Genomic DNA, 23,625 nt, shown 5'->3' on the forward strand with positions numbered 1-23,625 from the left:
ATTTTTATTCCTTTCCCTATTTTTTGGCTTTCAAATCCCTGAGTCTGTTTCACATTTTAAAACTTTTCAGCATTTCCAGTTCCCTTGTGAAGAGTAAAACGCCACGTGCCCTCCCTTGCCAGTACAAGCCCCATGAAAACAAGAGGGTGGCCACTCAGCTGTGCTCCAGCTGAAACTCTCCTTTTAGCAGTTGCTGGTTGTGAAAGCTTTTTCACGAAAACGAAATAATTTTTGCGTTTTTATTTAAGTTTGGTCCCGCAGCACTGCAAATGGCATCGCTGGTGATTTTTTTTTTTCCCCCCTAACTTCATCGCGTCAGTTTAAAGGAGAGGAAACGTCTGCCCCTGGCTAGCAGCAAACCTCGGGCTCGCCCTCCCGGGCACGGCAGACCCGGCAGCAACCGCAACGCCGCGGAAAGGAGCCAGAGATCACCCTTAGACCGGGCGTAAGAAAACAATTAATCGAGCGACTTCACGTTTAAAGCTGCGTTAACGCCCCGATGCTTTCAAAGAACGGCCCCGCAGCCCCGCTCCCATCTCAAACTGAAAAAGGGGGGTGGGGGGGGGCTGGCAATCGCCTGAATACGTCAAATTAAGCAAAAAAAAAAAAGGGGGGGGGGGTGCCCGGCGACGAAAAGAGCGATATTAAAAAACCGCGGGGGCAGTTGAGCGGCGGGGCTGGATGCGGGCGGATGGGGGCAGGTCGGGCAGGAGGAGGGCGAATGTTTCCTGCCCGCCGCCGCCGCCCCCCGGCCGCCCCCCGCAGCCGGGCGGAAGTCAGCCCGCGCCGTCGGAGCTTAAAAGGCTCCCGCACGCCGCGCCGCCCCAGTGCCGGCGGCCGCAGCGGGGCCGGAGCCAGCGCCGCCGCCAGCCCTGCGGGCCGAGCCGCGCCGAGCCGGGCCGGGCCGGGCCATGCGCTGCCCCCCGCCCTGAGCTCTTCCCTCGCCCCGCGGGCCGGGCCGCCCGGCTCTGCCCCTCCGCACCCCGCCACGCAGGGGGAAGGCGCCCGGCGCGATGGCTCTCCCTGGATCCCACGCCGCCCGGGACGGTGCTGCTGCATCAGTGAGTAATTCCTGCTAATTCACCCCCCAACACAACACACGCCCCCGGGGCCGGTGGGCTCCGGCGCGGCAAATCGCGGGGGAGGCGGGCGTTTTGGCTTTTGCCTTTTTTTTTTTTTTCCCGCTCCTCCCTCCCCTTCTTCGGGTTTTATTTTATTTTTGTTTTCTCAATAAAACACCACGCGAAGAGGCGAGATGACAAAGGAAATGTGATCCTAGGCGCTGCAGGGGCTCAGAGCGAGCGAGAACCGGAGAGGAGGAGGAGGGGGCGAGCGTAGCGCTCTCGGATAGCATTGCACAGCGGCTCCAATTTGTGCGAGCGAATATAATACACCCCCCATGAATAATTCAGGGCGGCCGGCGGGGACCTGCCGCTGCTCCTCTGCCCGGCCGCGGCTTGTGCGAGCCGCCCGGAGCCCCCGGCGCTGCTGACCGGCCCGCCGCCGGCCGCGGGGAGAGCCGGAGCCACCCGAGCCGCCGGGCACCGCGTGTGGCGGGGCCGCTGCGGGCCCGGCGCTGCCCTCCGCGGAGGACCCCCGCCTAAAGGAGGGGGTCCGGCGGGAGCCGGCGCTCTGAGAGGCGAGAGGGGGATTGCTCTTCCCAACCCTCCCCCCCCCCCCCCGACTCCCCGGAGCCCTTTTCTTCTTCCTTTCCCACCTCCTCCTCCTCCGTGTCCCGCCAGCGTGAGTCTCTGCCGGTGGGGTGGGCACCAACGCCGCCCTCCATCCCCACCCCCCAGTCATGCGGTGGTGGAGCAGGCGTCGGCGGGGGAGGACTGGAGCCGGAGAAGTCTGCCTGGCCACTGTGTTTCAGTGCCTCTCTCTCTCCTAGAGCTGCTCTGGATTGCAAAAGTGGAGGGGGGAACTGAAACGAAATTTCCCCTTCCCCCCCGACAAGCACAGGTTTAAAGGAAAAGAGGAAAAATCCCAACGCCCCAAGAAGAAAGAGCGAAACTTGAGTTAAAGCCCTGGTGCCCCCCCGCCCGGCCAAGAGGGACTTGCACTGCCGCCCCGGCGCCCCGACCCCGTCCTGCGGCCGTGGGAACCGGAGCCGAACCCCGGCGGACAGAGGTCCGGTCCCCGCTGGATGCGGTGGGGATCGGGCCATCGGCGCCCATGCACTTTGTGTTTAGGAAGAAGACGAGTAACCAAACCACGTTGTCAAACTGCTGACCCAAGGGGGAAATGAGAAGACTGTGTGAGGTATTGACCAATCGGGGAATCGATACAATTTGTCTAATGCAACGGGGGATCGGGGGTTAAGTACATGTGAGGGAAGAGAGGATCCATTTGCTGAGACAGAACGGGACAGCTACACCTTGATACCAAAAATACCCCCCGCCCCGCGGCAGCGAGCCCGGCAGCGGCAGCAGCGAGGTACGAGGCGAGGATCCGGCTCCCTGCAGACCGCCTGATCGATGACACCGTATTTGCAAAACCGGCCAATCGATCCCACTTGGCAAAACTACTGATCGATGCCAGCTTGCTCGTAAAGCCGCTTGCAGAACTACCTTATCCAAACGCCCCTCGTCTCCTCTATTTTTTTTTTTCGCCCACGCTTTTTTGTGTGTGAGGAAGGGGAGATTATATATATATAATTTTTGTTTTTTTTACACACACACCCGCCCATCGCAAATGGCTTCGTTTCCCGAATCCGACTTCCAGATCTGCCCGCTCTGCAAGGAGATGTGCGGCTCGCCGGCTCCCCTCTCCTCCAACTCCTCCACCTCCTCGTCCTCCTCACAGACCTCCAGCTCCTCCGGGGGCGGCGGCGGCGGCTCCTCCTGCGGGGGCCCGCCGCGGCGGCTCCACGTCCTGCCCTGCCTGCACGCCTTCTGCCGCCAGTGCCTGGAGGCGCAGCGGCACCCCGGCGCGGGGGACGCGCTCAAGCTGCGCTGCCCCATCTGCGACCAGAAGGTGGTGATCTCGGAGCCCTCGGGCATGGACGCGCTGCCCTCCTCCAACTTCCTCCTCAGCAACCTGCTGGACGTCGTCGTCGTGGCCGCCGCCGCCGACGAGCAGAAGAACGGCCGGGCCTCCGGGGCCGGTCCCGCCGCCGGTTCCGGCGCGGGAGGCGGGGGGGGCGGCGGGAATAACCGCCACCACGGCCGCCCGCCGCCGCCGCCGCACCGCGCCGCCGGTTCCTCGCCCGCCGCCGCCGCTTCGGCCGCGCCCTCCTCGACGTCGTCGTCCTCCTCCTCCTCGTCGGGCGGCGGCGGCGGGGGGTCGGCGGCCCTCCTGCTGCGGCGGCCCCACAGCCGGCAGGGCGAGCCCCGCTGCAGCTCCTGCGACGAGGGCAACGCCGCCAGCTCCCGCTGCCTCGACTGCCAGGAGCACCTGTGCGACAACTGCGTGCGGGCGCACCAGCGCGTCCGCCTCACCAAGGACCACTTCATCGAGCGCTTCGCCGCCGCCGCCCCCCCGGGCCCCGCCGCCGCCGCCGGCCCCGCCGCGCCGCTCGCCCTCAGCCCGCCCTACCCCGCCTCGCCCTACAACATCCTCTCCGTCTTCCCCGACCGGGCCAGCTACTGCCAGCACCACGACGACGAGGTGAGCGAGTGCGCGGCGCGGGAGGGGAGGAGGGGGGCGGTGGCGGCGGGGCTCCCGCCCCCGGCCGGCGCCAGAGGGCCCCCGCCCGCCGCCTCGCACCCGGCGGGCCGGCCCTGAGGGGCGGCGGCGGGGACCGGCCGCGGCGCTTCCTCTGCCCGCGGCGGCGCTGGGGTCCTGGAGCCCCGGGGGGCGCGGGGGTGGGAACCGCTAACGGGACGGGGGAGGACGGGCGGTGAGGAGGCGGCGGTGGTGTCCCCGGGCGCCCCGCTCCGCGCCGCCGCCCAGGAGGTGGAGGTGAGCCGGGGGAGGGGGGAGTCCCGCTGCGAGGTGCGGGAGCCGCTGTCCCGGGAGGCGGCCGTCGGCGCCTCGGGCCGCCCGTGCGCGGCGGGAAGGCGGTGCGGGGGGCGGCGGGCGCCGCCTCTCTGAGGGAGCTGGGCGGGCGCCTGCCGAGGGGTAGGGAGACCGCGGAGGTGCAAGCGAGGAAGAAAGTCTGGAGTCCCCCCCGCCCCCCAGGCCTCTAAGGTTCCTAATGCAAAGCTAAATTATTTCGTGGAATCTGCTTTGTACCGTGTGTTCGGTGTGTAACGCCTTGAAAAAACAAATAAATGGGGAAGGAAGATAACTAACGAGGAAAGGACCTTTTTTTTTTTTTATTGAAGCTAGTCAGAAAGCTAGCAAAGATGTTCACCCTTGCCTATAGCAGCTACATCTCCTGCTTTTGGCTAACATTTTAGCTTGCCCCTGCGGCGCAAACTGAGAACTTACGTGAAAATGGGAGCTTGCTTTACATGGTCTTCATTTAAAACGCTTTGCGGGCAGGTTTTTTTCTGATAGATCCTAAGTGTTGGTTCACAGATCTGAAAGGCTGCGGCTTCTTCAGAACGTATTGAAAGTGTCTTAAGTTTCATTGGGACATAGTTTCTTGCTGTGATAGTTTGAAACTTGATTTTCATCTGAAACTGGAAAATGGCGGTTTGCTGTTCCCCCCCCCCCCCCCCCCCCCCCCCCCTTTCTGCTCTGGGGGTCAACGCAGGGGATTTCGCTGGAATTTTCCAGTAACTTCAGTGCTGGAGGTGGTTTCTTCCCAGTTCGAAATCGGACAACACAACAAACTGCTTCAGGGGAAAAGCCTGCCTGAGGACAGGGTAGTACAAGAGTGTTCTGTGGGATGCTTTGCTTAACTGATAAGTGAAGGCACCCAGCCTAGTGAAATGCGGTGATGCCTTTGTCTTCAGTTCGCAAGGATGTGTTGCTTTTCCTGTTCTCCCCTAATGCCACTGCACCTCTGAAATTTCTAGAAAGCTCTGGAAGAACTTTTCTGCTTTCTTAAAGTTGCTAGTGTCGGAGGACAGAAAGTATGAATTTTGTGGAAAAGGACAAAAATGACATTTGGGGGGTGGGGTATGCTCGTGGAGCTAGGAGTTAAAAAAAAAAAAAAAAACCACAACAAAAACCAAACAACCTAAACTGCCTTATTGGCAATTGGGCTGCTTACAGCTTTTTGTGGTATCTAAGTATCTTCCTGCTAGTGGGCTTCCTAAACAACATATATATAATGCTGAATGCCGGAATGAAATGAAGCACGGTGTTCTTAATGCACTGAAAAAAAGCTATGTTTCTGCCTTCATTTTGGAGTATAACTCTGGACTTGTGGTATGGGCTAAAAAGCTTCTAGTTCTTGTGTTCTCAGTATTGTAAAGCTTCTTGTTGAAGTGTGTAAAATGAAACAATGGAGGGCTGTTGGCTGTTGTGTAGAGTATCCAGCTTCTAAAGCAGATGAATTCTCTACCACTTGGTGAAGAGTTGCTGGGACAGGAGCTCCAAGGTATTTTGTAGACTTGAAAGCTTAAGTTGCAAAGGGAAGAAAGATAATCTAGCCTTCTTTGAATTGTACAGTTTTTCTAGAAGTAACTAGTAAAAGTTGTTTGTTTATTTTAAATAACTAATATTTTGTTTTCAGCAGTGTGCTTTGAAAAGAGTACCTGTCTCTCAGGGTTGGTTTTGGGTGTCCTTGTGTCCTGTAGATCTAGAAATTGTTTTAAAACAAGTGAGCATTTTCAAGCCTTTGGCTCCTGTTGAGAAAGGCTTTTATTCTGCAAATTAATGATCTACTACTGTTCTTGATTAGTGAGTTTTGGTGGTTCTTTAATGTGGGTGTGCCAGATCAGTATTTGCAAGTATTTATTATTCACTCAAGGGGAAATGTTTGGGAGAATCTATGACTGTTGGGAACAGTTTATACCACAAGTCTTTCTCACTTTCGCTAAAAATGTGGGCGAGGTGTACAGGTTTTTTTTGAGAAAGGGTGGCTGCAAAACTGTGAGGGTTATTGCTTGTTTAATTCTAAGAATGCTATTTACAGCCTCATAAAAGGAACGATAATAGACAGGCAGCCTTCCAAGAGAGTACTTAAGTGATGCACTAAGTACTTTGGCTGTCTAATAGTGTTAAAACAAACCTAAAATGCAAAGCTGGAATGGCAGCTTGAAACCTTAATATTAGTAGTTATAAACTCCAGTTCTGCTCAGCATGTGAGTGGGAAAAGCTGGTGACAGAACAGGGATAGTCCCACAGACTGATGTCATGCAGCTAAGTTTCAGCCCAGGCAGATCTCAGCTTTAAGGTGCTAGAGTAGTAGTTTGGCTGTGGAGTTGTTCTTCCCAGGGATGTATCCTCCTCACCCTGTTTGAGATGAGTTATAAGGAGTTTGACTCTAACCTTATGCTGTCCCTGAGGCTTTTCTGGGCCAAACAGCTGGCTCCCTTATTTTCTGTCCCCTTGCCTAGAACATGATACCCCTGTCCTTCCAGCATTGCAACTTCACTTGTTACCTTTTGGTTCAGTTTCTCGTATTTCTGTTCCTCCTCCTGGAAAGTGCTGTCTGTTCCCCATAATTTTCCTTCTTCCCCACCCCCATTTTGAGACTCCCTCAAATGAGGAGGGAAATAGCACTGTGGGTGGTTACTTACTGGGTGTCCCAAGTCTCAAAACAAGGCTACAGATAAGCATTTGCAATACAGGATCAACGTAGTTGCTCATCCTTTCAGTGCAGAGAAATGCAGATTTCAGCTCTTTACCAGGGTGTCTGGAGCAGCCTCTTTTTAATAGAGTTGGTTCTGGTCTTAGTTGAGCTGTTGACTCATGTAAAACAGCAGTAATCTGTTGCGTGCTAAAGAAAGTGGAACTCTAGGCACTACTTTCAGGGTGGAGAGTGCATGCAAATACTGCAGCGATGCACGAAAGGAAAGTAAACTTTTCCTGTAAAAAAAAAAAGCCAATCTTTCTTTGTCACAGAGCTGCTGTTGAAACCCAGTATGGTTGCTTACCACTTGGAACCTAGCTGTCTGATATAAAATGCTATCAGGGAAGCAAGGAAAATGGTTCATCTGTCAGATGCTTCAAAGCATTCTACGAATGTAGCAATATTTGTGTTGCAACCCTGAAAATTTTCTCCTGTGTGACCATGTTTGTTGTATGGATAGAATTATCGACATTACAATAGTAACTAGATGTTATTGTCATAAAAGCCACTAGAACAGGACTTTAAACTTGGAAAATGTTTGTCTTAGTCTTACCCATAATTAAATCAGATATACTACCTGCTATGTCAAAGTGTGCTTGATCGCCTCATCTCTCAGACTGAAAGAGCACCTCTGTTTTTCTTTTCATAGAATTCTCTATAGCCTACCAACCAAACCAGATACTTAGAGTGTCGGAACAGCTGTAGGAAACTTGGCTTGTATAGATAAACTACCTGGATTTGAATTACTTTGCTGTTGCAGAAAGTGGAAAAGGCCACAAGCCTCAAGTTAAATAATGTGAGGTTTCCTTTATGCCAACTCTCAGCTGCTACACGCTTTAGTATCGCTTGGTGATAACAGTGGCGGATGGTCAAAACACTTCAATAGCAGACTTCTAACACTTTCTAGGGAAAGTGCAGAGTTGCCAAATTCAGTCAACTTAATGGTCTGTGACCCCTTAGTTCTCATATTGCTTTACAGATTCCATTTTAGAAATAGTTCACAGACTACAAGGCAAAACTCTGTAGCTTCCCCCCCACACTGCAAGAAAGGACTTTTAAAGCTTTCTCCCCTTCCCTTAAGCCACGCTGTTCCTCCTTTTGCTTGCTTCCAGATACTTCATTGATCAGATGAATTCACAAATTCAGAAGTTTCTTGCCAGATCAGTGAGTTGAAATGGCTTATGGGGTTATCAGTGTATGTGGACAAGACTGGCTAAAATTAGATTGCTATATTGAATTCTGGAATGTATATATTCCTGAATTTATTGTAATTTTTCTTTGTAGTCTAAAAAGACACTTCCCTTTATTTTGTCTCACAGACTCTAAAAGATGCAGCTTTGGAAAGCTTGTGTATGCATAGGGGAAGGCTTTCAAACACAACTTTCAGATGAACTGAAAGCTACTTATCTGGTACCTTGGCTAAATTTGCTGATTGAATTTATACCTAATTTATACCTTAGCTGCTCTAATGTAGGGAAGACCTCTGGTTTCACAGTAAAGGAGCAAGCTGTCCTAACATCTTGTGGCTACTCAAAGAGGCAATCTTTCTTCCTCCTCAATTCTCACCAGCCCTGGTTGTGTGCACTCAGGAGATGCTTCTGTGAGCCAGTTTAACTTGCTTAATAGGGTAGAAAACTTTCTTCCCTTCCTCCTCCTTCTAGCATTGGTATAAGTTTATTTGAATTGCAGGGGAGTCTGGCCCAAACTGAATTGTTATGAGGGAAAAGGAGGAATAGCGTGGCTAGGAAGGAAGGGTAGGTTAGATATGGTCCCTTTTGTGTAATGGCTTGCCATCAGTGCCAAACACTGAGCTTGGTGCTCTTAACCCCATCCATCCACGTGTCTCACCAGAACAGTTGGCTAGCACAAAGGGAGTATGCCTGTGTCCCCACTTGTGTGTCTTGCTCAAAGGCTGTTTATATGAAACTGCAGTGTGTGATACAAATGTGATGCAGGCTCTTCCTGTTCCTTTTTCTCATCATGAGTGTTTTTACCTCCTAACAAAAATTATTAAAGCTCTTAGGAGTGCATCCTGGAGGCACTGGTTCTAGCATGTAATACTTCATTGTGTTGCAGCTGTTGTGGCTGCTAGAGCTTCAGCTTTATAGGAGAATGTGCACATGAGCTAGAGAAATACATGCTTCCAGTATATGTAAGAAACTGTGCGTATACTTATTATACTGATACATCCTTCATTCGTAGTATTTACTGTGTCTTTTGTGGTATCAAATGCACATGCAGGTATGTCAGATTCAGTTACTGACACTCGTGTTTTCCTTTTTAATTTTTTCCTGGTGAAGAAAGCAGGGCAGTGAGTTATCTTGTTCATGAGTAGTCTATGTAATGTGGACTTAACATCTTTGGAATGAAGGGTTGTAATCTCTAATTTCACACTTTTTTTAACTTAAAATAATGTTCGGATATCTGGTGTCACCTCTTAGATTACTCTGCCTTAATTCCCTTTCAGCTGCCCCTTCCTCAGCATACCTTGAGCTCCTGGCTCTTCTCTGTATGTAAAAGTATTTTATTTAACTGCTTCTGTTTTGAATGAGAACTTTGCTGGGCTTGAAACAGATTTAAAACCACACTGGGCAGAATCAAAACCTCCCCTTCTTTGGGGTGACTAATGTTCAGATACTCTCAACATTTTAGGGTAAATATAGCAAGGTTGGTGGTCTGGGTTTTTTGTCTTCCTGGTGATAACCCGATATCATTACAGTACTGGCCTAATTAAACATGATTTAGTTTCTGGTGAGGAAAAACTGGAAGAAACAGAAATGCCTTGTCTATTCAGACAACTTTCATGGACTGTTTTTAGTTTGAGAACGTCTTTGAAAAAAGCAGTGGTATCAACAGAGTAGGAACTTGCAGGCTGCAATGTAGACTCACGAGGTTATAGGAACTTCCTTGATGTGCATACAGTAAACAGGCATGAAACTAGTCTATTGTATACTGAGAACTTAATTTTTTTTAGCTTCAGTTTTAGCAAAACTGATGTCTTGAAGTGTATCTCAGAACTTGGAGAGTCTGATTGAATTTTGCTTTGATTTAGTTAAATCTTGCATCATGTGTAGAAGTTTCTTCTTTCGGCTAAATCTTCAGAGCACATAAACATGCTTGCTAGACCATGCTTCCTTAGAGGAAAACTACCTAGTTCCTCTCTTTTAAAGTTAGGAAGGTATCATTCCTCTTTCAATACTGTCTTGACCCCATCTCTTCCTAGTTCTCCTCCCATACTCTCTTCCTTCCTGCAAAGTTGTTGGTGTCTTTCCATCAAAGAATCGTGATGTGTTGAGAGCACAGATCTTAAGCTGTACGAGCAATGTACCGAATGTAAGACTAATGTTACCACAGATGAGATTTCACAGAAGGGGTTTATTGTCTTTAGCTGTAATCAACTTTCAACAGAGCAGTTACAAATATAATCCTGTATCATAATTATATAGCACATAATCTTTAGTAATGCTTTTACCCTAAGTCTTAATTAAAAAAATGTAGAAATACTGGATGGGAATGGGACTACTGCTTGGTAATGCAAGTATTGGTTAATGTAATGAATGGATGTCCTTGATCCTAAAATATATTAGGCATATGTCCTTGTCTTAGCTGAGCCCATTACAATAACAGCTGTAGTTTCTTCCACAGGCTGTTGTCTCCTTTCCCTGGCTGTGCTTGTTGAAGTGCTGTGTGGGTAGGATGGGTTTGGTCCTCTTGCCTAACAAATTATTGTTGTGCATCCAAATCAGTTTTGAAAGTCACAGGAATAGAACAAAAACATGATAAAGAATGGGAGCAATACTCTCTAACTGTGTTCTAACTTGAGATCAAAAGCTTCTTTACTATGCAATATCCCTTTGGACAATTTTTATCTCTTCCTCTTCCCCTTTTCCCTCCCATCTTAAAGAAGAGAAATTCTATGTGGCTAATAAAGGATTAGTACTTCTTAAAGTTCTTTTGACTGTAAGCTACTTCTTCCTCTTCTTTATCAACACTTAACAAAATAACAAAAATTTCAACTGAGTCTGTAGTTAGTAAGATTATTTAGAAACTAACGGTGCTGACCAGCTTTGAATACTCTAGCTGCTTAATATGAGAAGGAATAAAACTCAGTACCCACAGATGAGGCTCACAAATGCATGCTGTGTATTGTCCTACTGTGCTGCCTCTTAGACATGTGTGCAATACTGACACTTCCTCACAAGAATTAATTCATAGTTACATGTTCAGCTGTAAGAAATAACAGGACTGGAGCTCTTATTTCACTTGAATGTATGCAGTGTGCTTCTAAAACCTCAGATGGTGAACTTGTTGGATAGGATGATGTCTGGTCGGCAGTTTTGTTACATATGTAGGTGAAATACTTTTGAAGTGACTAAGACTTGATCTGGAAACTCTAAATGAGAAGCCTGTTTTATGATTCTGTACGCTTTATGCTATGCCTCTGCACTGGTGCTGACTTGGAGAAAATGGCTTACCTTCCAGCAGTAGGTAGGCAAGCTGAGGAAGTGTTTAAAACGTGTCTCACTAGCAATGGGTAAAAGTAACTTCTCGGGGTTGATTAATATTTTGGGGACAGGGAGGTATATCTGCAGTGCTGTAGTGGAAACGGTCTCTGAACAAAGAAATGTGAAATATCTTTAAACTTTTTTCTGAAGTGAACAGATTAATTCAATCAAAGGCTGTTGTCCTCCTGTTTTTACCTCAGTAGTTATGTTTTACTTCTGTTAGTTACCATGGTACAATCTTCACTAAGACCACACAAGTAATCCCCAAGGCTGCTCTGGGTACCAGTACTTTCTGTGGGACTGTCAGAATAGCAACTGCCTGCCCTTGGATCTCAGTGCTTAGAGGGGAAGAAGAGTCCTTTAGTGAGCTAAAGGTAAAAGCTAAACTTGCGTTGCATAATTTTTACCTCTTTAATCTTGGTCTCTATGCATAACAAATATTTAAAGGTATTTTGTCAAGTTTTCTAAACCTTATCTTTTCTAGTTGCTTGCTTGTGTAACATGCCCATCACATACATTTTGTGGATAGCCAATGTTGTTATAAACTATTAGCTACTGTAAATATTTTCTTTCTCTAGTTAAGGTATTGTAAATGTACAGAACTACCAAATGCTGTGTTTGGCTGGATTAAAAGACTGGCAGGGACCTGAGATTCGGAAATCAAACTTCAACAGATGGTAGTGTTAGAGCTTGTTGCTGTATCTTCCCCTCATCCCATGTTGTCTTGGGGTTTGTGTGTTCTGTTTGCCTGTTTAGGTACTCACTGTGCAAAGTGGCAGGCATATCCTAAAGACAAATTTTATACAGCCTTTTGTTCAGCTGCTCTTGGTTAACAAAAGGCAAACTATTATTTAGGGGAAAATGTCAGCTATCAAACTTCAAATCCTCCCACTTTCCCTCTCCCTCCACTAAAGTGGTTCTTACTACTAACGCCATTCACAGTGTCGGACAGTTAAGTGTGCAATATAAAAATAGCCTTAAACCTTTGGTGCAAGCAAAGCTTGAGCTATCTGCATTATGGATGTCTCTAAGCTTTGTAATCCATCCTACTGCTGTTTTGAGGGACTAGGGAATGCTGCTTTCCTATACGAGGGTTGGTAGTGTGGTCTGTGAATTGCCAGTGAACTAGTTGGTACTGGTCCCTGTTGCCTGACAAGGTTACTGTTCCTGATCATCTGTAACCTTGAGTAATGCCATGTCAGGTGATTGAGGGTACAGGAGATAAAGATCAGGTAGCTTTTAGGGGCTTCCGATTGCTGTGTCTTTCTGTGGTTTGGAAGTCAACAATATAGTTCTAAAATGTTTTAGTAAGTGCATGTATATGTGAGGCAGAGTCAGTCTGTTACTTTGAGGAAAAACTTGTTAGAGAATGGAAAGAATCACCATGCCTCCAAGCAGCCTTTTTTCCTTTAAAAGTAATGCTGGGAAAGAGTTAAATTTCACCCCCCTGCAGCACACCCCGCCCCCACTGCTATATATGGCGTGCCCAAAGGCACTGGAGATTTAATACATTGAAGTTGGAGCGTGAAGGGGGTCTGCAGGCTGCTAGACAAAGTCACTCAAATTTCAAGAATACTTGATCCATACAAGGATGTTACTTGAGAAAGGCATGACTTCTCTGTAAGAAACTGGTTGCCAAATGAGCTGGCTGAGTGTGTCCTAAAAGCAGGTTTTTTGTAGCTAGATGAGCCACAATTGGAAACCAGATTTCCTTTTAATTGATGACTGATAAGTAAGCCAGCCAAAGTTGTTGCAAGAACCATCTCCCTTCAGAGAATGATGGTTATTTGCAGAGGAAAAATGACAATTGTGCTTCTCCCATTGAAGTGCTTGCAAGTTATATAAATTATTGTGCAGATAACTAAATTATCTATTGAATCAAATTGACTGAGCACTAGACTGAACAAATGGCAAATATAACTTCCCCCCCTTCTAGTTACTGTAGATGCAGCTGTAATATCATAGTGGTATCCCAACACAATTGGTGTCAACTTCTGTTAAAGGCTTTTAAATGGATGGGCAAATACTTTTGGGAAGAAGGGGACTGTTTACTAGAAAAAAATCAGAACTGGAAGTGTCAGGCTGTAGTCTGGAGTGGATTCTACCCTGAAAGAAATAACAACCACAACTTCAAATAACAACAACAAAACTTCAGGGAACTGGAGAGGGTGAAATACAAAAGAACTACTGGAATACTGAGGTCCCAGTTTTCCCAGTGCTGCTCTTGCACTTAATATAATAGTAAGGGAGGGAAGATGTAATACTCTTACTGCTTCCTCCCCTCTTGTATTTAATACAATTGCAATCTCGCCCACACCACCCTCCTGAATATCATGGAAGCATTGATAAGATCAGAATTAGGAATTAGGTAAGGGTTATAAATGGTGACTGTTGAGCGTCCCAAAAGGTAACAGCATGCCCCTTTTTAGGAAGGTGTCATCTACTTTCTCCATTCTAGACAACATATTTTAATTGACAGTACTGTTTTGTGGTAACTGTTGCTCTCTTCCAGCACTACTTACTTTCTCAAGGACTCTGAGCCTCTTACTAGGGCAGAGAGAACTAATGTGTGATGCTTGAGCTTTCTGTTGCTGAAGCATGGCTCCCTTACTTGAGTTACCCTGTATGGCTGTTGGTGAGATGGTTAGTATGGAGGTTAGCAGGCAGCCTATGCAGGCTGGTGTGAGTGGAAGCAAGGCTGGAGGGCCTTCAGCCGATTCCCTCTGCATAGCTGGCATGCTGCTGGAGGGCTGTCTACTCCAAACCTTGGGCCACTCTTGAGAGGTGCTCTTCCCAGTGACAGACTGTGTACAAATGCATACAAATTTGATATACTTTCTGGGATAAGTTTTAGACAATTGTCTTTTTAAAACAAGCGTTATTTTATCTTCGTGTTAATGCCTTTCTGGCAAAGGTGATGTTATCCCATCTTTGCATCTTGTCAAAAAGTAGTTCAGTAAGTACCTCTGAACCTGAACTGTTACTCTCTAAACAGTAGCAGCTGTGTCAGGCCAGCCTAACTGTCTTTGTACCAAAATCAAGGGGAAAACCTCTCCAGCAATATTCATGTGAGCCTGAAGCGATGGGTGGGGCAGCTTCCATTACAAGCGGCTTACTCTTGAAATAATATTTTCAGGGAGCCAATTGTAGGCTTTGATTGCATGTGATGCTGCTAGTTAAAATTAAAACTTCTTGATGGTCCAGGAAGATAGGCCTTCCAGACAGCTATTGGGGAGATTCTGCTGGAAGTTCTGAAGCACTGCAATTAAAATTAACACAGTGTATACCTTCATTTCCCCTTGTGTGAGCCTTTGGTATTGACTGGATATAGGTAAGGTCTGGAGCTCTCTGAAGATTGGAGTAGTTGGGTACTTAAGCTTGTAGTGGCATAATATACTTAGGCTTGGATTAGATTTAAAAGCTCTTCTTTCACCTGGGCACTTCCTTGTCAGTTCTTTCATTACTTTTCTTATGCCTCTGAGTCAGTGAAGTAAGTTCAACTAGTATGTGCTAACTAGTGTTCCTAGCTTGGTCTCTTGGCAACAATGCCAAAAAAGCTTTCTACATTGAGAGTATAAATGGAAGAACCTTAATTTAAAAGTGCAGGTGTTAACATTAAGCTTACTTTTACAAACTGGAACATCAAATAACCTTGAACCATTCTTTCAGGTAATAGCTTTATTTTCATATCTTGGTCCTTAGATACTGCACAGCAACTTTAATTGTATTTATCTACAGAAAGAACCATAATTTTTATAGTTGTTGAAGTCATTTAGGGTGTTAAACTATTCATAACTTGGTTTTCTCTGGTTTTCAATTGGATCATCTAGCCACAGAAACTTTGTGGAGGACATAGTCAACTGGCTCATTCAGCAACCAGCTTCTTACAGAGAAGTAACATCCTTTTAAATACAATTCAGAGTTAGCGGTTTTATTCTGTATATAGTGTCACTTCTGAAACCTATTCTTAATGCCAGCGTATGCCATTCAGCAAAGAACAGGGCTGGTAAAGGAGCTCAAGTTGATGAACCCTTCAATGGAGGGGATTCCAAGCAGGGTCCAGGCATGAAAACCTGCATTCATTATGGGGGGAGAGAAGTGATAGTGTTTGATATGCAGGCAAAGCAAGGTGGCTTACACAAAACCCAGCTAGTTGCCTCACTGTAACTGGGCACAGGTGTATCCCTTGTCATCCAGATCTATTTCCTTTTCTGCTTCAGACAGTCTGTGTTCTGTACCTGATCACTTCACACATTGATTAGCAACAAGTAGCTGGGTGAACTGGCTTAAATCTAAGAGGAAGGAAGCCAGTGCCTGGCTGGCTGAAATGATTAGACAATGGAGGTAGCAAAACCCTCAGCAGAAGATACTGTAGGGCATAAGGAGAAAAAGTACTGAAGTTCCCTTTCTCTTGTCCAAAGGTGTTCACTACTTCTTCCCAGATCTGCCTTAAATCTAATAACGCAGACTTTGAAAGGGAATTAAATAACTTGGATGCTTTGAATGAATTTCTGGTTGAAGCCATAGTTCTGCTTTTCATTATAAAGCATTCTTGTGATCAAGCATCTCACTTATAAATTAAGTCTTTTTTGCTAGTCTGTGTCACTGTCTAAACACGGAGCATGTGTTCCATTCCTCTCAGCTGTTTAGTAAGATGCCTTTTCTGTTGCTATTAATTTGTCTTCATTATATATTGTCAGTATACAGATATAAACATTTTTATATAGTATTTATGAGGGTTTGGCTAGCATAATAAGACTGGCTTTATTTTTTACTAAATGAAAGGTAAGTCTTGACAGTTAATCAATCTAGGCATAATGTATTGAACCAGTATCCTGTCAGAACTTCTGTGTTGTCTTCACCAGTGTTCAATACAGCTGCTTCAGGGGAAAAAAAAATCTGGAAGGCTGTATGGTATGTAGTTCTAGAGCAAATGGTCCACAAGGTGTCTTTCCATTTTAATTTATATCTAAAATTATCATGAGGAAGCCTTGAAGGTGTCCTGTCTTGCACTCTTTAACATTAGTTTTCTAATATAAGCATCAGAAAAAACACGGTCTCTACTGAAAATACCATATAATACACGAAGTGTAGTATTATCTTGGCTAGAGAAGACACTATTTTCATCAGTGTTTTTACTGTTTGAAGTTTACATTCATTTTTATGCCATCCAAGGAGGAAACAAAAGGAAACACTTCTCATAAGCTATGGGATAGATTGGAAAGAGGGAGTGTAGCAGGTTGAAACAAACACCACAATAATAAAAAAAAGAATAGTGATACCTCCCAGCTGAGATTACCGTGTGCTATCCAAATGTTATCGGCAGGTGAGAGACTCACTGAAGTGTTAGGCTGTCTTGGAAATATTGTTTACTGTTCCAGGTATTCCTCAGCATGTGAGAGAACAGTGTTACCTTCTTGGAGAATTCAAGTGCATTTGTATATAGCTTACCTTGGGATGGGAATCTGACAAACTACTCATGATAATGAGTATATGCTCATTACAACTCTATTCTGTCAATTCCCCAAGAACAGACAGCTAGAATTTGTTTATTCCTTGCTTTGAGAACAATTACATCATTCTGTTGTAGCTTATGGTTTTACTACAAAGCTTGCTGGTATCAGTTTTCCTAAGGTGTGTGTAAAGAAATACAGTTGCCACCTCTATTAGTGGAGTCTCATTTTGGAACTACATTGGTAATTGTCCATTTTGCTCCTGTGGCAGAGATACATTGATAGACAGCTTATATAGACCCTTGCCTGAAGGAGGCAGAAATAATCCAAGGTGACTTCCACAGCTGTAAATCTAGTAACTTGTTTTAGATGCACATATTCTAATGAAGTAGCATGTTTTTGAGCAGCATGATGTGAAACTATATAAAATACTATACTCGTGATCTAAGAAAGGAAACTCCTCTTCAGAGACCCCTGTCTGACCCAGGCAAACTGCTGCCAGCACTTCACTAGGAGCAAATGGCTGTTGTTGAAAGATACTCTCCTAAATCAGTGAGAGTCAGAAGATCATGGTGTGTGGGTTGTTTTTCCCCATTTCATGTATCTGTTTTTCTCCAAGCAGGGGGGATAGTCCTGCCAAATATGCGTGCCGTGGCTCTTTCTGCTACAACTAGGTAGAAATGCTTTCAGAATGAAAGATCTTTATAAATCAAAGCTTAAACAAACAAAAAGAAACAAAACCAGCCAAACAAATTCTCAAAACACCCAGCTCTCATGTGGTCAAAGAAGCCACTTCTTGGAGTAAGCTGACTTGTTTCATGTTTGATCCCATATGGAGTTACGGAGGGAAACCATTCCTTGAGTGCTTTTGTTAAATAAAGCTGTTGCCATGAATTAAGCAACACTGCCCTGGAATGTTTCTGATCATGGTCTTGCAGAGCTTGTGACCTTTGCACTGAACATGTGAACTGAAACTTCATCTTCTAGTGTTCAATAACCATGTTAAAAATTCAGAGGTGAGGCAGTCTTGGGATTTCCTTAGGCTAGCTTAAATGCCAAGTGAAATTTAAGTACTGATCTATACAGTTACTCTTCCTTTTTTGTAAATCTAAGTCAAATTGAAAAAGCTAAAATCTCTTTTGCAAAGGTGAGAATTCTTTGTCAAGTTAAAAAAAAAAAAGCCAAACCCAAACTGCATAGACAATCTCTTATAATGCTTTCATTTATTGGAGCCTACTAAACCACTAAAATATTCCCACCTTCTTGTCTCGAAGTATCTAGATTATTTCTAATCTGGATGTTTGTAGTAGTATACCACTACTGCTACTTCAAGCAATTGCTTTTAACCAAGAACTGGATGTAGTGCCTGAAGAGACTTTTCAGTTTAACTGGGCTGCAACTGTAAGGGAGAGAGGAGTAGCTTAAAATCTGTGCCTCTTGCAGTATATCACTGATGCCACTGGACTTTCTTCCCTACTAGAATGCTATAAACAATTGGTGTCTTTCTTGTTTACCAGGTAGAGACACTGCCACCTCTTGGCTATTCATGGTCCTGACCTTTTAAAAAATACTTTTGCTAGTTTCTTATGATAATTTCTGATGCTATGTTTCTGAATAATGATGTGGCTGTGTGGTGAAAGTCTTAATATCATGTACTGTAAACGTGAGATTTTGTTGGAAATCTTAATCATTTGCTCATTCTACCCTGGAACAAAAGAAAGAAGGGGGTATTGGTTGGTTCCTCCACTCATTTGACCCATGTCTGTGTATATCTCCCTTTAAAAAATATATACTAGGCTAAGATGGGCTTCTGTCCTTGCTAGATTAGTGTCCAGACAAATTGGCAACAGTGCTGGAATCTGTAAGTAATGTCTGGCACAAGGGGATTCAGCTTTTATGCCCTAAAAAGGGATTGATAAAGTATTTCCTACTGATCTTAGTTTTGACCAAATTCAAACAATGTTGATCAAATACTGAATTCTGAATAGTTGGGGAAAAAGAGGGTCATGTTAGTTTCTGACCATGTATCTGATAGCAGTTTTAGTGAAGCTGGCTTGAGGGGTTGTTTAAAACATTGCAGCTTCAGTATTGCCTATATTGTGTGGGGTTATAATAATTAACCCTTAATTCCAGAAGACTTCCCAGTTGAGAGGAAAGTTATGCTTCTACCCAAATGCCCTTTCTTGCTGTAAGCAGCCTTGTCTTTTCCTGTAAGCATCCAGTGTTGTGCTGGCCAGGTGTTGGTCTGGTTATGCAGTGAACATTATTCCTGAGAATGCATAGAGAAGGGTGACTTCTTGAACCTAGCCTTGAGGAACACCCCTGATGCTGGTTCTTACTCTAACTAGCCAATCCGATGGGGTGCTGGGAAGACTTCCTGCTTAAAACCTGCTGGGGGGAGAGAAGTCTGACTTGCTGTTTTTCTGAGGACTTTTCCCATAGACCAAATCTGGTGGAAAGCAGTAACGCCCATATCCCAAAGGGCTGTAACACCGGTTAGTGCAATCCCCACCCCAAGCAGCAAGTTTTGGTGGAATGCAGAAACTTGAGACAGAGACCAAGGTACTTATAGAACATGAGAGGACTTCAGTGGTTGAGTGGGATTGTCAGGATGCTAATAACATCCTGACTTCTATATTAGCAAATGGAATTGATTTCTTGATGTGTAACTTAAGCTCCATGATGGGGATAGAGGATCTGGGTTTCCAGCATCTGTTCAGAAGTTGTAGCTCAAAACACTTTCCCAAAGGTAGTTGCCTTCTTACACCTCCCACCCCAGCCCCTTCAAGTGTGGGAGGTCATGGTTGGAGAAGTGACTTTGCTCTGTTGTATCCCTATTGTATGCACCTCTCAAAGATGAGGCAGGTGTAAATCCAACTTCCTGTGAATTAACTTTCAAGTCTTAACTTCTGGGATGGTGGTTTGGTGTATCTTGTGGGAGCTGTTCAACTTTATAGAGCAGAACCTGAGTGACTGGCCCAAGAGAGCAAGGATGAGCCTGGCTTCCTCCTCAGTGAGAGGGGGGGGGAGTCTGGGGTGCCGGTCTGTGCTCCAGTGGTTTCATATCACCAAATTCTTTATCCTGAGTTTTTTTTTAAATGAGGACTTTTGTATTAACTGCAGTATAAACTAGAAAATAAGCTGGAGTTGCTTAAAGATGTACTGTAGCCATAGCAAATAAGGTTTTACTGTGTAAGCTGTATGCTTCCTTTTTTTTTTTAGAGTGAGGAAATAAAAAAAGGATGAAAGATACTATACAAGCTTTCCTAAGCCTTCTCTCACATCTTGACTTTTTGTAAGCACCATTAGTTGTCTAGCTTTGAATCATAAGGTTTAGAAGAGCTCTGAAGTGTCAGTCTTGGATTTAAATGGCAAGTAATATGAGACAAGTAATATGACAATCCTGGAGGTCCCTAAAATTTTTGTTTAGCAGCAAAATAATGCCTATGCTGTGTTTAGTTTTGATGGCATACAGATTAAAGGTGTATTGTGCAGAGTGCTGATGCTGTGTCATCAATGAAATTGCCATTTAGTGTCTAATTTCCAGCATCCTTATTATTGCAGAGTCAGTCATAGTATATAAAGAATAGTGACTGATTTTTAAAATGGAGGTTTGGGAGGAAGGATTTGCAAATAAGGTGCATCTGAAAATTACTGGAAAATAGTAATGTTCAGAAGTGTGTTCTTAGTGGCAGATTCATTAGGATAAAGTATTAACGAAATAGTTCTGGCTAAATGGAAATTTCAGAATTGCTTACAGCTATTATGATGGGCAAAGTATTTTGAAAGGAAGAACAAAAACCTACCTTAAGATTGTTTTCAGGCTTTTTGACAAAGCTTAAGAGTTTTAACATCTCAAAACGTGTTTGACCTCCCCACCCTTAAGCCATTTTGACACTCTTTACCATTGCATTTCAACAGGAAAGAAAGATCCTTTTTATAGCCAAATGGCTTCCTCTTCTCTTCTCCCTCTTTTCCCTTCCATCCCCCACTGCAGAGTGCCTTTCTAGTGCTCAGGCTTCAGCTGCTGCCTGGATACTGGCTACATCTGTCTTGTTTAGATGGTCCTAAGGAAAAACAGCACAGAATGTGACCGGAGGGCCAACAACAAGATATGTTTCTTTTCAAATTTGAAAGGAAGCCCTGCACTTGCTTCTGCCTGTTTCCCTAAACTGTTTTTAAATCAATCATGGCTATGGCTGGTAAATGCTGTCTCTTCCCTCCCTCCCTGAAATGGTCAAACTCCAAAACATTTGAAAAGTCTAATGAGTTAAATATGGTGGTGTTCACAGGACTGTTTCCCCTTGTACAACTTCCAGTTCGATGAAATAAACTCTTTTTATGGGCTCTTTCTTTGAGACAGCCATTGGGAAAAGTTTCAAAGAGGATAGTGTTGCTCTGGGTGGAATTTGGAGGTTTGCAACTCCATAAAATGCTTGCATTGACAGCAGACTGGGCTTTTGTACTTGCGTTAAAAGGGACAGCATTAAAAACTGATTTTGGGTCTGAGCAGTGCTTGATGTTTTGTGGGGATTGTGGTGTAAAAGATGGTGACTGTCAAGGCAAGAGTAATTATGTGGGGCAGATAGAGGACAGTGTGGTTCCTATTTCGGGGGAATTTTCTGCTGTTTTAAGTGCAGGATGAAGGCTGGGACAATGACAACCTATGCCAGTCAAGACTGGTGTTATAATCTTGTGGAGTGGTGGTTCTGTTTTTTAAAGGTTAATCAGCTTGGGAGGGGTGGGGGGAAATGGAGAGCAATGTGACTTGATCCTGTTTATAAAATTCAGTCTACAGTTGAAATGGATTTGCCCTTATGATGACAGTATCTTGTTACACACAAAATAAGAGGAGACTGTCTTAAAACATCAGCATGTTCTCATGCATTTACATCACAACCTGTGTGTGTCTGGCTGTTCTGAGGTGCTGGCTTTTGGTTAGCAGTCCCTTTACCACCCCCCACCCCGGGTAATGTGTATTATAATGAACTGCAGGGAACAGAGGAGAAACAAATAACAGCAGAAGAAATAGCTCTTGTAAGAACTCATGTTACCCCTCGTTTACCCCTCGTTTTAATAATGGTTACTACTAATTTTATCTGTCCAAGAACTTACTAGCCATTTCATTTTTTAACAAGCTTATGCTGCAGTGATGAATTGCTGTAGATTTATGATCTCTATTGTTCATTGTGACCTTTTAAAGAGTCATGGAATAAGGACAAAATATGTAAGCTTAGGAGATGCAGCCTAAATAGTCTGCATATTACTGGTGTGGCAGAGGTATCCTTTTAAATTTTGTGGAAACATTGCTAGAGTGAGACTCTGGGTTTCATTTCAGTATTTCTTCTGTAGTACCAGTGCTTGAACTTTGGAATCCACTTTCCCGGCTTTTGTGTGGGGAGGCAGAGCAAAATGGATGTTTGCACTGAACTTAGCACGTGCACTGAGCTTCAGATAACAATTATTTGGCTTTTTAACATCCTTGTATTTGGCATGTTCAACCAGCCACACAGGGTTCCCCTGTGTATTGGCACATGAGGCGCAGAAAGTAACCTGGTCAGTCTGCGGGAGCTTTTGCTTTCATTAACCATGTGTTGCTGAAAACTGGCCTGTGATTATGTGCAGAGATGCATAACCTAACCTGGTTCTGAGGCTGCACTGGCTTGTGTTGGGGAGCAAGGATTTTGCAGCATGTGTCTAAGATGTATTGTAAGGACAGTCTCTACCTCAAGGCAGTCCCTCTTGATACATGTTGCAGAACTTGTTGTAGAATGGGTAGCTTAGGCCTAAAACTAGAGTGCTTTTAAAATGTGTTTCTCTCTGAAAATGTGGATTAAATAGGGAAATAGACTTGCAGAACATGAATTTAATAACTCTTGACTCAATTTCTTCCAGACTTGAAGGGGGAAATTTCAGTTTTATTCACTGATTTAATAAAAATTATTTGCCTAATATCTGATCTCTCTTCTTTTTCTTCCCCAGCAGACCTGAAAGAGGTCACAAACTGGAATAGGCTGCGCCTGCTTAACTGTGCCTGTACTGGTGGGATTTAAGTGCTGGCATAAACTGACGCGTACACTAGCTGGGTTTTGTCATAACCACAAGAGCTGTGGAGCCCACTGAGTCCAAAGGTGCTTGTAAATAAACTGTAGCTTTGTCTTCAGACTGCTCTTGAGAGGTGTGGATTTCCCTGGCTGAAATGACCTGCTAATGCCCAAAACCCTCCCTATTTTGAAAACGTGTACTGTTTTACAGTCTGTCTTTTCCCTGCAGAAAAATGTGGGTGGGGGAGGGGCATGCAGATTAATATAATAAAATGGTTAGCCCTTGCTTTCATTTTCAATTTAGTAAAAATGGAGAGATTTTGAGTTTCTGACTTCCCAAGATCATGCTGTGAGGACTGGTCTTGCTGCAAAAATCCTGCACTTAGCCCATAGTGCTGTGTGCAGTGATGGGGTGGGAGGACGGCTCAGTGCCCAGGTTACTGGGGAGGTGGACCTGAAGGATAAATGTCCAGTATACTCAGAAGTAGCATATGACTGGGGGGAACGCTGCGGGCATTAGTGATAGCAGCCTGCGTTGGAAAGCGCTAATACGAATCTGCCATTTTTATTCCTAGTCATTGGAAGCTGATGTTTGGCCTCTCCAGACTGCCCTGAATGCCTCCAGCTCCTCAAAATGGAGGCTGTTTGCTGATACAAAGGCAATCAGCAATGCTGCCGGAGGGCGTTCCCTCCCCACCACTTTGCTCCTTCAGGCTGTGGTTCTGCAGTGGCCCCATCGAGCGAAGTGCATGCTGCTGCTGCGGGGAGGAGGGGCAGCCTGGCCCCTCTTACTCTCCCGCTGGCTGTTCCCACCACTTGCTTTTACATTGGCACCAGCTTTTACACCTGTAGTAGTATTCCTAGCGCTTCCCCAACATCGGTACAACAAGCTGTATTAAGGAACTGAGCTGACTTGTGAGCAACTTTATTCTTCGTAGATTATGGACAAGTTCAGGGTAGTCTTCAGCTGGATCAGTTCTCTGATGGCACTA

General features: G+C 45.2%; 1 protein-coding gene across 3 annotated transcripts in view; it reads left to right on the forward strand.

Moving 5' to 3' along the window:
• The first annotated feature begins 818 nt into the window (after nucleotides 1-818).
• Nucleotides 819-23,625, forward strand: part of TRIM71 (tripartite motif containing 71) — a 65,137-nt gene continuing 42,330 nt past the window's right edge. Inside the window, exons 1-2 of one of the 3 annotated variants that reach the window (XM_064444197.1) lie at nucleotides 819-1,061; nucleotides 1,892-3,609. In XM_064444197.1, coding sequence (XP_064300267.1) covers nucleotides 2,695-3,609 — 915 coding nt within the window. In that variant the 5' untranslated portion in view covers nucleotides 819-1,061; nucleotides 1,892-2,694. The remainder of the gene's footprint in view (nucleotides 1,062-1,891; nucleotides 3,610-23,625) is intronic. The other 2 variants (XM_064444198.1, XM_064444199.1) reach the window with 2 other exon arrangements.

The sequence above is a fragment of the Phalacrocorax carbo genome, chromosome 2 (genome assembly GCF_963921805.1).
Source record: "Phalacrocorax carbo chromosome 2, bPhaCar2.1, whole genome shotgun sequence".
In the NCBI taxonomy this organism is placed as follows: Eukaryota; Metazoa; Chordata; class Aves; order Suliformes; family Phalacrocoracidae; genus Phalacrocorax; species Phalacrocorax carbo.